Here is a 14989-nt window from a genome sequence, read left to right as displayed (position 1 = left end):
CAGAGGATGGAATGCTGAGGAGGCAGCCACTGTCCGATGTCTTCTGTGATTTACTCTAACAACTGGAGGATGAGTTGTGGTAGTTAGTGTCTTTGTTACTATTGTCTATCAAAGATTAAACACAATGAACAACTTCCAAGGCATCAGAGAGCTACTGCCTCCTCAGCATTCCATCCTATGCCACAGTGTCTATTGTGGGTCTTGCTGGAGTGTAACTGTCAATAGTGTCAAGCCATTGTTATGGTAACCAAATACAACCATCTTTGCTATGACTACTTTCAACTTCTTCTTTCGGTGCTATCATGTTCAGATGTTGGCAATCATGATGGCTTGTCCTCTGTTGTTGGTAGCAATATGGGACAGTTCTATTGAAGATCTACTGAACCAGCATCCAAGGTTGTCAGACCAAGATAGTCATCTTTTTCCAGGACCCTTTTGCTGTTATTTTCCCTTAAGCTTTAGCAAATCAGATCTATTTCTAATCCACATAATATGACCTAGATATTGCAACTTTCACATTTCATTATCTTGATTAATATAGGTGTAATGTTCATTCTTCTCAAAATTTCTATGTTTGTCTCTCTCTGGGTCCAATGTATTCTCAGGATCTGTCTATAAAGCTACAATTCAGGGGCCTCCAGCATCTTCACCATGTTTTTATTTAAGGTCCATGTCTATGCCCCATACATGAGCAGAATATATGTAGCGGTGCAAAAGTCTGATTTTTGTTCTTAAAGTTAGGTTATGGCTTTTGAAGACAGCACTCATTTCCTGAAACACACTTCTTTCTTTCCCACTGTGAATCTTTATTTCTTGCGAGTTATCCCAATTTTCATTTATTATGTTTCCAAGGTATGTATATTGTTTTATCCTTTCTACAGTTCTTTGGTTTATGACTAAGTTTCCTCCTGTAATACTTTCCTTACTTGTGACGATGCGCTTTGTCTTTGTGGTATTTATTTCAAGCCCATATTGACTGCTAACTCTTACAATTCCATCCATTAATAATCATAACACCTTGAAAGTGGCAGAAAATACAATAGGATCATCAGCATATCGAATGTTGTTTGATCTTATTCCATTTATCACAATTCCTTCTTTTACTTCTTTCAGAGATTCTCTGAATATGAATTCTGAGTATATATTAAATAGTTTGGGAGATGTGATACATCCCTGTCTCACATCCCTGAGAATTTTTACTGCTTCAGTTTGTTCTCCATCAATATCCAATACCACTGTTTTGATTCCAGTACAGGTTCTTGATGATTCACCGATCTTTTTCCTCCATTCTACTCCATTTCTCAAAATCTCCATCAATTTGTCATGTTTTACTCTATCAAAAGCCTTCCGGTTAACCTATTAGACATGAAAATAATTTTTTTATTTACTTCTCAACATCTCTGAAACAATACTTGTACACTGAACAAGACTTCTCTCATACTCACAGCATTAACAAACCCAAACTGATTAGGGGCTCTCTCTTCCTCACATAGTCTATATATTCGTCTGTGTATCACCCCCAAAAACAATTTCAAGATACGGTTCATTAAGCTTACCATATGATAATCTCCACATTGTTTTGCGTTTGACTTTTTGGGCAGAGTAATGAACTCTGATTTCAGCCACTCCAATGGAATGTTTGCAGATACATAAATTTGACTGAAGATTTTTGTTAACCATTTTATATGATTTTCATCCACCAGTTTTAAGAATTACTTTATTTAGTCCCACAGCCTTTCCATACTTCATTAGATCGATGGCTGTTTGAACCTCTATTTATAGTATATCTGTACCACTTACTTCATTTGATTTCATCTGTACTTGAACTAAAAGCACAACTATTGCCATAAAATAAATTTTCTATATATTTTTTCCATGTCTTTTTCATATCTTCTAATTACACCACTAAGTCCCTGCTTCACCCAACTAGCAACAAATGCCCATAGAGAGCAGTCTCCACACAAAGATGATCAAATCATGTCTGTTCTTTCATTTCTTTACTTTAAATTAATCATTATAGGATTTGTTGTGAACCTTTATGTGTGTGATTGATGTCTGTATTTCTATATCTATTTTTCTTGTAAATTCGACTGTACCATTCAGTGTAGCATATCTCACGTAAGGCGTACATGATTGGTTGTCAATGATTTAATGTTTATATTCTTGAGTAAACATTGCATTATTCAACAGTTGACATATGTGCTCTTATGAATACTGCTTTATTCCACTGCTACCATCTGCCATCATGGGTATCAAATTGTACTTTGTTATTATTGTAGCTTTTTTTTACTTTTTTTGCCATATTACCATCTCTCTGTACAGAAATAGATCTGAATATGTACCACTATTATATTGCAATGCTTACGGCCTGATGAACTGATTTAGTGAATTTTAATGTTTTATACCGATTGCTGTTTACACTCCATTGATAGAACGCTTTTTAAAATTTTAAACAAATCAAGTCCTTCATGCAAACATCAACTGTCTCATTGTCAGTGTGGCAAACGGGCCAATGTTAGTAGTTCAAGCTGTAGCTTCAGCATCAGCTGACAGGTTTACAAGCTGCTGTGATTTCTCCTGGCACGAGTTAGTACTTACTAATAATCTGGGTGTTATATTTCACTATTATTACTGATATTATTGTCACCACCATCACTACATGACTTCTACTGACACTGCTGCTGTTTCTTACTGGTGTTGGTACATCTACTATTTGTATAAGTAGCATTACAATTGATATAAATATTGCAAAATGAACTTTTTTTAAATTTCTTTTCTTTTTCATACCTATCTTCTCCTCTCCCCTGCAATGCCACCTTCTTACCCCAGTCATCCTGTATATTTAGATCTACTTAGCAAGCCATCTTCCGTCACTCCAGAACACATTATTCTTGCTTTCAGCACAGCATATAAACTGTGTCTTTTGTACAAAATCAGGGGTACATATAAATTCCTTGCAAAAATGAAAAATGGCTTGAATGATGACAAATTCCTCATATTAACAATGAGAATTGTCACAATACTAATTGTCATTTGCTCGAAGGCATTAATGCCCCTCTGGCACTTGAAACTGTCAAGGCAATGTAGGAAACTGTATTTGTCAGACAGAGAACTGCTATGTTAACACATAACTATTGCGCTCCGAAAACAAAACACAGTAGATACTTCTCTTATCTTCATTTAGTTTTTGAAAAAAGTTATCATCACTTTCCTTGATGACACAAGAACAAGTTGCTATTACTTCATCCTCTTCAGTTAATGCATTGACTGCAAGTGACATAAACTGTCACATGTATTCTGGGAAAGTTAGTCCTCTAAATTTTCTTCGTCGTTGTTTCTCTGTTATGGTTTATACCTTGAATCTGGCTATCTCATCTCACCTAGATACAGGAGACTTTCTAATATACACAGCTTCATGTTACATTTTTCTTGTCAGTTAACGATCTTCTCCTTGGTGTATATTGGCAACCACTTAACAAATGCACTGTACCATGTACCACAACCTTTCAAAAAGCAACTTTCCTCACAAAAACTTCTATTAGTCATTGTCCAATATCCACAACCATACTACTGTATGCAATTTCTTTCAACTGAAAGTGTTTTTAGGTTGATTAACATATCTTCCCAGCCAAAAATCTCTTAGGGGGAAGCAGGATAGAGGATAACATTTTTTTCCATATGTATCCCCAAACAGAAACTTACACATCTTTCCCCATTATTTCTCTTTAAAGATAAATGACATCATTGGCTTTCAAACATTACTGACACATTGGCTTTCAAACATTACTGACAACAAAATTAAATCCAGCAACAGATGTGATTACTTACACTATCTTTACAACTATAAAGAATTGATTAACAAAGAGATCTATACACTGAAGTAAATAATTCTTTATTGAGTGAGATACATCTTACATGCAACATGCTCTGACATATGTAAAATGTTTTTGTGAAGTTTAAGCTATCAAGGAAAACTAAGTCTATGCTGAGTCATTATACACAGCATGGTTACACAAGGCAGAAAGATGTATGGGCTCCAACAAGAGAAAATGTCCATCTAAGAAAATATATGAACTATCTCAAATGAGATGAACAAAGCATGAATAAAAGAAATGGTTCAGTGTATGTCTTTGACAAAAGCACAGAAAAATAAATGAAGAACTCAAAAAAATTGATGGATCACATAAAACTGATAACACAATTCCATCAGTGGTTATCTACAGATCATTAAAAGGAGAAGCTCTGTTCTATCTTGACTACTCAAGATCTTGAACTGAACGGTCCATTGTTTCAAACACCTTGCTTAATTCAACAAATATGATGTAGGAGGCCATCAGGACATTGTTTCATGGAACACATTTTTCTAACACTACCTTTCTTTTTTTTATAGAAATAACCAATACCATGTATACTATCTATTCTTCTATAGATGAGCATTATATCAGCTGTTTAACTGAATGAACTTCATATGATTTTGTACACGATGTGTTATGTTTCGGGCTAAAATACGTAAAAAGAAATCATTTTGTTAGTACTCCTTACCTACGGTTAAAATCACTCTTCTTTTAGAAATATTTGAAATTAAGAAATATCTGGCATACTTAAAATTCCTATCATTAATTGCACAATCTGATCATAATTATAAAATTTATTTCTGGAGGACTCATTTACTAAATAATGGTATATTTTAGTGAAGATTCTTTTGTCAAGAAAGTTTGTAAACTCTTTGGAATATTGTGAGTACCACAGAATGCAGGAGTAGTGGGCATGCTTCTGATGGAAATGCATGTGTTTTTTAATTTTGTCTACAATAATGTAACTACTGTTTTTTTTTTTTTTTTTTTTTTTTTGAGATTGTGAAGTCTGCGTGATATAGAGGAATGGGATAAAATAAAAGACAAACATAGCAACAGATAGTACTTCATCAATTATATAGTCATCTGGAAGCCACCAAATCAAAATTTCAGCCGCAAGAATGTACCCCTAGATGCAACAACTGGAGCCAACAACAAAAAGAAAAAATGAAGATAAGTAAAAAAGTTTTTCTTTTGTATATCTTAGGCCTCTTGAAGTTTTCAAAACTTGTGCAGAGACAGAGAATTTTAATAGTGATGTGTGGGAGGGAAAGATTACAAGACCTCGCAACCACCAATGTGCAGCAATGTGAGGTGTAATCATGAACACAGCTAGATCATCAATTTGTTTGTTTATTTTTCTCTATGCTCTCCACTGATCAACAGAATTTGGTTACAGTAACTAATATTAATACAGAGTACCCTCCACTCTGTACAATAAAATAGGTTGTGGAGTGTTTCTGTAAATGCAGATATGTTCACCCATTAGGGTCTGCATTCAGCTAGTTTCTGCACAGGGATAGTACACTACAATAACATAAAATATATAAGAAAATGGATGTGGGTCATGATTAGTGACATGGTTCATCATTTCAATTTCGGTCTCTATTCTGAAAATCTTAGGTAACGAACCCAGTTTCTGTTAATGTCCTTCCTATTTTACTTGCTGTCATTTCCGTCATACTTCTCCCTTTCCACCATTCCTGTTACATATTTATTTATCTTCACCATCTGTTCCACCATAGTGTACTAACTGATTTCAAGTTGTTAAAGGTATTTCATATCCACCTTTGCAACTATCAAAAATGAAGTACTTGTGAAGATATATTTGAAATATCTTAAATAATTTATTCATCTACTATCCCAAAATTCTCATTTTATTAAGAAGCAATCAGGAACATCTTTCAATTCTCCTTGACAATTAAAGGTCATTGGTTTATAACTGACTGGAATACTTAAACAATGGAAACTCCAGGTTGGAACGTCCATAATATAAGAAAAAGAAACATCCCCCAAGCTGTGGCTAAGCCATGTCTTCGCAATGTTCTTTCTTCCAGGAGTGCTAGTTCTGCAAGGTCTGCGGGAGAGCTTCTGTGAAGTTTGGAAGGTAGGAGACAAGGTAATGGTGGAATGAAAGCTGTGAGGACAGGTCATGAGTCACGCTTGGGCAGCTCAGATGGTAGAGCACTAGCTCGCGAAGGGCAAAGGTGTCCCGAATTCGAGTCTCAGTCCAGCACACAGTTAATCTGCCAGGAAGTTTCAAAAGATAGATTGCTGCTCACTGTAAAAATGACACGTAGAGTTGGACACAGGCACAACAAAAAGACAATTACACATTAGCTTCAAGCCAAAGCCTTCTTCACAAAAGGAAACAAACCCACATTCATTCACACAAGCAATCACATTTCACACAAGCAAGGCCGCCATCTCTGGCAGCTTGGACTGGAATGTGACTGTCACGTAAAAATCTGGAGAGGGTGGGGAAGAGGAAGGGATAATAGGGTACGGGTGGGGGAGCATGCAGGACCAGATTGCCAACAGAGGCAGCTTCAGGAGGCTGTGGGATGGGGAGGTGGAGAAAGTGGAAGCAAGAAATGAGAAGAGCAGGAAAGGGGAAAGACTACTGGGTGCATCGGTAGAGGGCAGCACACACACAGGGTGAGGGGACAAGAATATGGAGTATGTGATAGAGCAGAGGGAGTGGAAACTGTTGAATGGAGGGTGTGGGAGCAGTAGGTTACTGGAAGTTGAGGCCAGGATAATTTTGGCAGCAGAGAATGTGTTGTAAGAATAACTCTCATCTCCACAGTTCAGAAGAGCTGGTGGTGGTGGAGAGGACCCAGATGGCTCAGGTAGTGAACTGATTTCAATAGCTGCTTCACTACATGAGCCATCTGGATCCTTCCCTCCACCATCAGCTTTTCTGAACTGCAGAAATTGGAGTTACCCTTACAACACATTCTCCACATCCAAAATTATACTGGCCACAACCTATGGTAACTTACCGTTCCCACACACTCCACCTAACACTTTCCACCCCCTCTGCCCTATCAATTCCTACCTATTCTTGTCCCCTCACCCTCTTTGTGCGTCACCCTCTGCCAGCGCACTTGCCCGTCTCTCCCCTTCCCTGCTCCTCTCCTTTTTTGCCCCACAGCCTCCCAACACTGTGCCTGTTGGTAGTTTAGTCCCAGCACACTCCATCACACAGTGCTCTTCTCTTCCCCCACCCATACCCTGCTATCCTTTCCCCTTCGCCACCCTCCTCCCGAATGCTGCTCCCATTCTATGTGACAGCTGCATTCACGTCCAAGGTGCTGGAGATGGCAGTCATGCATGCATGAAGTGCTATTGATTGTGTGAATAAATGCATGTATGCATTTCCTTTTCTACAGTCTGCTCTGGCCGAAAGCTAATGTGTAAGTGTCTTTTCATTGTGCTTGTCTGCAACTGAACACGTCATCTTTACAGTGAGTAGCAATATATCATTTCCTTATATTTTTACCTGGAATATGTGACAGCATGTAAATCTTTTGTCTCTCTCTGTGCATACAGGTCACTCCTCTCACATTTTTTTGTTCTAATAATGTTTCAATTAGTTGCAAGTACAGTGCTATAAGGAAAACAAAAAATATTCTCCTTCTTTAAGCAATTCTAGAATGATAAAACTTATGATGAATGCCTCATGTTTCAATAACCGCACAGGTAACTGGACTCCTAATCAAGTACACTTGACAACAGACACCAAATGAGTTCAGAGATGTGTCGCTAGGATTGTTAGTTATTTATTCATATGGCTCACATGCAGTTTAAAATTACAGGTATATGACATTAGTACTACTATATATAACATGAATATAAAGACACAAAACTACATATAAAACTAACTAAATGTCAATATCCAGGTTTCTAATCCACATAAGAGCCATATCATCAGCTTTTATGAGGTCGCTCCAGCTCCCCTGATAGGAACACAAGGGGCATTCATCTCTAATGTATTTGATTGTCTGTTTCAGAGCCTCACAGTCACAAACCAGAGATTCTGTAGCATCCCTTTTGTAAAGAGAGAGTGCACATCGCCCATGCCCAGTGCGAGCTCTGTTCAATTTCACCCACAGTTTCCTGTTGAGTTCTGTGCAAATGGTATCACAATTATACTTTTGGAACCACTCATGCTTTTCAGGACTTTCAATAAGCTGACAGCTCTGGTCCCACAGGTCTCTCACCCCAGTATTACTGGCATCTAGCTCTTCTGCTTGCCGTAAAGGTGTGTTTCTTGAACGGAGTCTATTTCGTCATAAGCTTGGTATGTCTTCCTGTATGAGTAATTCCAGGTTCTCCTGTAACTTGCATTATTCCCTAAGCAAAGCCTCACTTCTGCGGATTGCTGGTGGGAAGATGTTGCTCAGCAGAGGAAGCCAATAAGTAGGCGTTGGTCGGACTGCCCCAGTTATTAACTGCATGGTGTGGTTCAACTGGACGATGATCAAGTTGGTGTGACAGCTGTTTAGCCACACTGGAGCACAATACTTGGCTGCTGAGAAGACCAGTGCAATGGATAATGTGCACACGGTTTCTGAAGAAGTTCCCCATGTCATTCCACACAATTTTTGAATAATATTGTTTTATTATCTTGGCAGCAGTAACTTCAAGATGTTTTCTATATGAAAGGGTGCGCTCAAGGGTGACACCAAGGTACTTCGGATACTTGTTATGGCAAAGTGTGTTCCCGTTAACTTTCACTCTGAGTTCTGCATTAGCTTGTTTGTTTGCCAGATGAAATGTACATACTTCAGTTTTACTTTTACTGGGTTTACGTCACCACTTTCTAAAATAGGTGCTCATAATGGATAGTATCAAAATAAAAAAGCTTTAAAACAGACCTTTTCAGGACCAACTGTTTAAAGGACTTGGCCCTTCAATCTGAGTATGCCATCTAAGCATAGAAGGTATTAGCTGAGCTGAAAGCAAGTACCTATCTAAACTCGTTATAGATAATGATATATTTACAAGCCATAAAATGTGCCATTGCCCCTGGATATTCTGCCAATTACTGCCCAACCATCAATTTATGCTGGAGATTTTAATAGTCATCGTGGACACTTGAACTATGCACGTTACAATGAGTGTGGTACTGTGCTCAACAACTGGGCTGAAAATGAAAATCTGTCCTGGTTTTTGATGCCAAGGATTTGGGAACTTTCAGATCGGCTGCTTGGCGAAGAGATTACAACCTGGATCTCTGCTTTGTGTCCCAGGACTGCATAGGGCACCCAGTGCCTACATCCAGAGAGGTCTTACCTAGTTTCCCACAGAGCCAGCACAGGCCAGTAATCCTCGATATGGGGCACTCTGTCCCAATAGCGAGATCTGTACCATGAACCAGATGGAACTTCGGTAGGGCTGATTGGTGCAGTTTTGCTAACCACAACCATAAATATATCTGTTTTATTCCACCGGAACCTAAAAACTACCTTAGATTCACTGGGACTGTTCTTACTGCTGCTAAGAAGTTTATTCCTGGTGGGTACAGAAACAAATATATATCAGGCTGGAGTGGACATTGTGAACAACTTTATGAACAGTATAGCGAAACTGGTGACAGAGATATTGCAGACGACCTCCTCCCAAGTCTTGATGCTGCTAGAAGAGTATGATAGCGTGAGATTGTAGAAAACGTAAACGTCAGACTCTAGTAGATAGGCATGGAGCCTTCTGCATAAGCTTGGCAGAGCCTCCAATAAACCCAGGCAGAAACCTGGTATTTCAGGTAACCAAATCGCTAGGATTGTAACAGTTTGGTATAACCCATAAAGAAATGTAACAGTAATTTCTGGAAACTTAAATGGTAATCCTTGGAAGAAATATGACGTAGTCCCCACAAAACCTTGTCGTGTGAATTTAGAAAACCTGTATTTGAAGAAGACTGTGTGACCATTATGTTGCTACCATTGTATACCATGTATAGGGAGCATGAGAATAAGATAAGAAAGATTAGGGTGTGTACAGAGGCATACAGACTGTCACTTTTCCCCTCGCTCAATATGTGAATGGAATAGGACAGAAATCTATGATTTTGGCACCACGTACTCTTTACCATGCGCTGGACAGTGGCTTGTGGAACATATACATAGATGCCGTTGTAGGTAATGTGTAAAATTATGAATATCACACCTCACTAACGAATCATTTGGCGTATATTTTTAATACATTCTCTTATATAATAGTCCCTGGAAATCAAATGACTCTTACAATTGTTGTGAAGGAAATCTTAAACATCATATGACAAACTTACCAGTTTGGTAAACACTGAGGATCCACTGTGCATGCACCAGCAGCGACCATACACCACACTACATCACATTCTGACCAGTACATTTCACCTGCATCATCATCACCATACACTCCAGAATCAGCAGATAAGTCAGGATCAAAGACACTTCCGTCTGATTCTGGATGTGCTTCCATTCCAACCACAGAACCTACACTTCTAATAGGACTCCAAACTCCAGGATTTGACTTTACATCACCAGCACTTTTTCCCGCAACACGTAATCTACTTGGAGAATTTTCAGTATGTTCTTTGATTGCTGCAATTGTGTTGAAGCTTCCACTGCTGCCATCAGCAGAGTTTGAATCATCTTCAGACCTGAAATATACACCAGGCCTATAATTTCACAAGTATTATTATTAAAACATAATTACCAAAAATAATGACAACATAAAGACTCCTTTCTCCAGAATAAGAATGGTATAAAACTGATACTTCTACAATGAACAACTTGTTCACTGTATTACTTTTCTAAATTACTACAATTCATAAGGTTCTCTAGACATGAGTGATGAATACACAGGAAATAGTAGAAATACTGTGAATAAATTGAATGAAAGTCAGATTACCTAAAACCCTCAAAATAACCCTCTTACTGTAATTTAACTTGCTCTAAAACATATGAATTTTTGAACAGGGGTTCCAAACCTTATGAGTGAATGCTGAAGACAAGAGAGAATACTACAGTGTTTTCATTTACTTGGATTAAACACAGAATCAGAAGATAAAAGTGTAAAATGTCTACAACATATAGAACTTAAAAATTGAGGCCTTTTATCTCTATACCACTGGACAAAATTTGGAGCTATCTTTACTACAAAACCTTTAACAGTAAGCAGTATGCAGCTCTGCAATGACATGCTGCAGGCTAACAAATGGAGAAGCCTGAATTATGTATAGGCATTGTATCTTACAGCTTCTTAACTAGATCCAAATAGCATATGCTATTGCAAATAACCCAAAGAATATCACAGCACTGCAATACAGAAAGCAGACAAACAATTAATCACAGCATTACTTTTAACATCTGTCATTGGTGTACAGACAGATCAACTATTGTCATAAGAATTATTAAGATATCAATGAACAAATCTTATTTCGGACTGGTATGGTCTCATCACAATTGTGACTATTAACCACAAAGTAATTTTTATGCTTTTAGGATGTAGTACAGCAGTAGATCATCATTCCTCTGGCAGCAGTGCCCAATACCATTAGATGCTACTGAGATAATATGGCAATGGACTTGGCAATTGACTTGGAACTGTTGTTGCAGACAAAGCTTGTACTGTAGTACAAACATTTTTTTGTTTGACTTCAGATAATATGGCACAATTACAGTATCTAGACACAATTTTTAGGCTTTCTTCCATCATCATCACGACCACCACATTATAATTTTTCTGTTCCAGCGAACCTGATACAGTTGCTGCTAATATTCTGCAATTTTCTTGTGCTTCCACAACTGTTGTTTGCATATCTGATGCCAGTTGACACGTCAAATTTTGATGTCCCGAAGGATCTACTTCTCTCAGCTGTCATAAAATCTCTCTCTTGGTCTCCTGCCTAGGACATTTTGGTGAAAGCGAAGCTGAGGGGTTCTGCAGGGAGCCCTCCTCTTCATATGGACCATACCACTGAAATTGCTTCAATTCAAGTCCTCTGCAGGAATCTTTCTAACAGTTGTTGGATATCTTCAGTGCTTATTTTATTCTTCTCGTTTTCTACAGGCAACAATGGAAGAACTACTTCATTTCTGTTGCCAAGAGGAGGTTCTTACTCACTACAATAACTGTTGCTGCTTGTACTCCAGGTCTTAGTATAGTTTGGAGATACATTTTGTACAGGCTGATCTTAGAAGGTGTGATAGCAGTTGACCAACCACATAATTGAATTTGGAACACCTTTGAATTATGTTTCCAGTCTCTTGAGGTATATTGTTGGCTGAGGAAACAACACTACTTACATATTGGAAGTTGCTCACCTTATATGTCCCCTCACCTTCAGTTCTTAGATGTTGTGTTGGAGAGTTCCTTCTCAACACCAATTCTTTTTTCTTGGTTTTTGGTGATTTAGAGACCATATTTGTGAATTATTCACATCAAAAATCTACTTTGGTTTATACCTTCCAAACCACTGGAAAACTTGCGATCAAAGCATAAGGCATAGATAAAATTACTTTGGAATTTCTAAACACATTGGGGGAAGTGACACCCATACAATTATTCAAGCTAATGTGTGGAACCTATGAGACTGGAGACATAGCATCCGACTTTCAGAAGAAAACCATCCACACAACCCCAAAGACAGTAAAAGGAGATAAATGTGAGGATTATTGCACAGTCTGATTTCTTTGCCCAACTCTTCTCTAGCTGAATAATCTCAAAATTCCGATCTCATATAGATCAGATGTTTAAGAATTATTTCTGACATTTTGTATTACATCAGAGTTCTTTTTGTAATCTGGCCCCCACCTTCACTCCAACAGCAGCAGGAGACCACATCATTTGTTTATTTATTATTTTAAGATTAGATTAGATTAGATTAATACTAGTTCCATGGATCATGAGTACGATATTTCGTAATGATGTGGAACGAGTCAAATTTTCCAATACATGACATAATTAAGTTAATTTAACAACATAATTAAGTTAATATAACAAGGTTTTTTGTTTTAATTTTTTAATTTTTTTCTTAATTTATATCTAAAAATTCCTCTATGGAGTAGAAGGAGTTGTCATTCAGAAATTCTTTTAATTTCCTCTTAAACACTTGTTGGTTATCTGTCAGACTTTTGATACTATTTGGTAAGTGACCAAAGACTTTAGTGGCAGTATAATTCACCCCTTTCTGTGCCAAAGTTAGATTTAATCTTGAATAGTGAAGATCATCCTTTCTCCTAGTATGGTAGTTATGCACACTGCTATTACTTTTGAATTGTAGAAGTAATCTACTTACTTAATTGTGCCTTGTACTTTTGTAGTTTATTAATTAATTTTCTTGCATGTTTGTGTATTTATGAGGCACAGTTTTGCATTTACAAAAAAAAAAAAAAAAAAAAAAAAACTGCATAGTGCAGTGTTCCGCTGTCTGTAGCGCCTCTGTTGCTTGTTGTTTTGGACAGCCAATGACTGATGTGGATGAAAGATGACTTAGACATCTTTAGTATGGATAAGAGCTGTGAATTTTGTGTTCAGATGCGAGCTCAGTTGGTGATCCTTAATTCAAAACTCCAGGTGATTATGCCTTTGGTCGCACAGCTTTTGGCTGTTGCCAGTGGGTCTCACTGTGGCAGGCCGGATCCATGGGACGTCCACTATGTCCCGTGTGTCCTCCAACTGGTCTGTTGCTGTGGTTGGGCCAGTTACTGCTGTGCTGAGGTTGCTCCTTTACTCATGATGGACTGGGAGGTCATTTCAAGGTGTGGCAGGCAGTGAAAGACATTCTGGGGGACTGATCAATGGTCCCAGTTGGTCTGAATAACAGGGGATTATTGCAGTTGGGAGCTTCAATGTCTGGTGCATGATGGAGCTCCTTGGGCAATGCCTGCCAAGGGGGAGAATTAGTACAGTCCACTCTGTGTGCATACCACAGAATCATCCCGGACATGGAACAGGTCCTTTCAGAGGCCATAAAAAGCATACAGAGCAGCCAACAGCAAGTGATGGCTCATGTTGGTACTAATGATGTGTGTCGCTTTTGATCAGAGAGATTCTCTCTGGTTTCTACTGATTATACGAACTGTAAAAACAGCCAGTCTCACCCATGAGATGAAGGGAGAGCTCACCATCAGTAGCATTGCTGACAGGAGCAACTGTGGGCTTTTGGTACAGAGCCAAATAGTGGGTCTAAATCAGTGGCTCATATGGTTCTGTGACTGTGTAGCTACAAAGCCCTTATCTTGTGCCACAGGGTGGGGGGGTATCGGGTTCTGCATAATAGATCGGGGACTTTTAAATACAGGAGGTGGGCACATAGGTAGCAGATCCTGTGTGGAGTGGACTTGGTAGTTTTTTAGCTTGTGAAAGGGTTGCAGAAGTGTAAAAACAGGAGTTCAGTCTCAAATGCTGTGGGTCAAACACAAGATGAGGGTAAACTTAACATAGGTATTATAATTGAAAGCAGCTGTGTTCGAAAAGAGCCACAGCTCTAAGTGCTCATAGAACGCAGTGAAGCAGAAAGCGTTACAAGTATACGATAAATCGCACAAATCTAAGGGCTGTCAATTCAACTAAATACCTAGGAATTACAATTACGAGCAACTTAAACTGGAAATATCACATAGATACTATTGTGGGGAAGTTGTAACAAAGACTGCAGCACTTTGTTGGCAGAACACTTAGTAGATGCGACAAACCCACTAAAGAGACAGCCTACATAACACTTGTCCAGCCTCTGCTGGAATATTGCTGCACAGTATGGGATCCTTACCAGGTAGGATTGAAGGAGGACATCGAAAAAGTGCAAAGAAGGGCAGCTCGTTTCGTGTTATCGTGCAGTAGGGGTTAGAGTGTCACTGATATGATACACGAGTTGCAGTGGTAGTCACTGAAACAAAGGTGGTTTTCTTTGCGGCAAGATCTATTTACGAAATTTCAATCACCAACTTTCTCTTCTAAATGCGAAAATATTTTGTTGACATCCACTTACGTAATGAGAAATTATCACCATAATAAAATAAGAAACCAGAGCTCGATCGGAAAGATTTAGATGTTCCTTTTCCCCACACGCCCTTCGAGAGTGGAATGGTAGAGAAGTAGTATAAAAGTGGTTCGATGAACCCTCTGCCAGGCACTTAAATGTG

At 38.4% G+C, this 14989-nt stretch overlaps 1 protein-coding gene across 1 annotated transcript in view; it reads right to left on the bottom strand.

Moving 5' to 3' along the window:
• Positions 1–14989, bottom strand: part of LOC124770302 (tectonin beta-propeller repeat-containing protein) — a 209901-nt gene that overhangs the window by 124364 nt on the left and 70548 nt on the right. Inside the window, exon 9 of the mRNA XM_047249192.1 lies at positions 10150–10503. Coding sequence (XP_047105148.1) covers positions 10150–10503 — 354 coding nt within the window. The remainder of the gene's footprint in view (positions 1–10149; positions 10504–14989) is intronic.

The sequence above is a fragment of the Schistocerca piceifrons genome, chromosome 1 (assembly GCF_021461385.2).
Source record: "Schistocerca piceifrons isolate TAMUIC-IGC-003096 chromosome 1, iqSchPice1.1, whole genome shotgun sequence".
In the NCBI taxonomy this organism is placed as follows: Eukaryota; Metazoa; Arthropoda; class Insecta; order Orthoptera; family Acrididae; genus Schistocerca; species Schistocerca piceifrons.
This window is presented reverse-complemented; position numbering and strand designations above follow the sequence as displayed.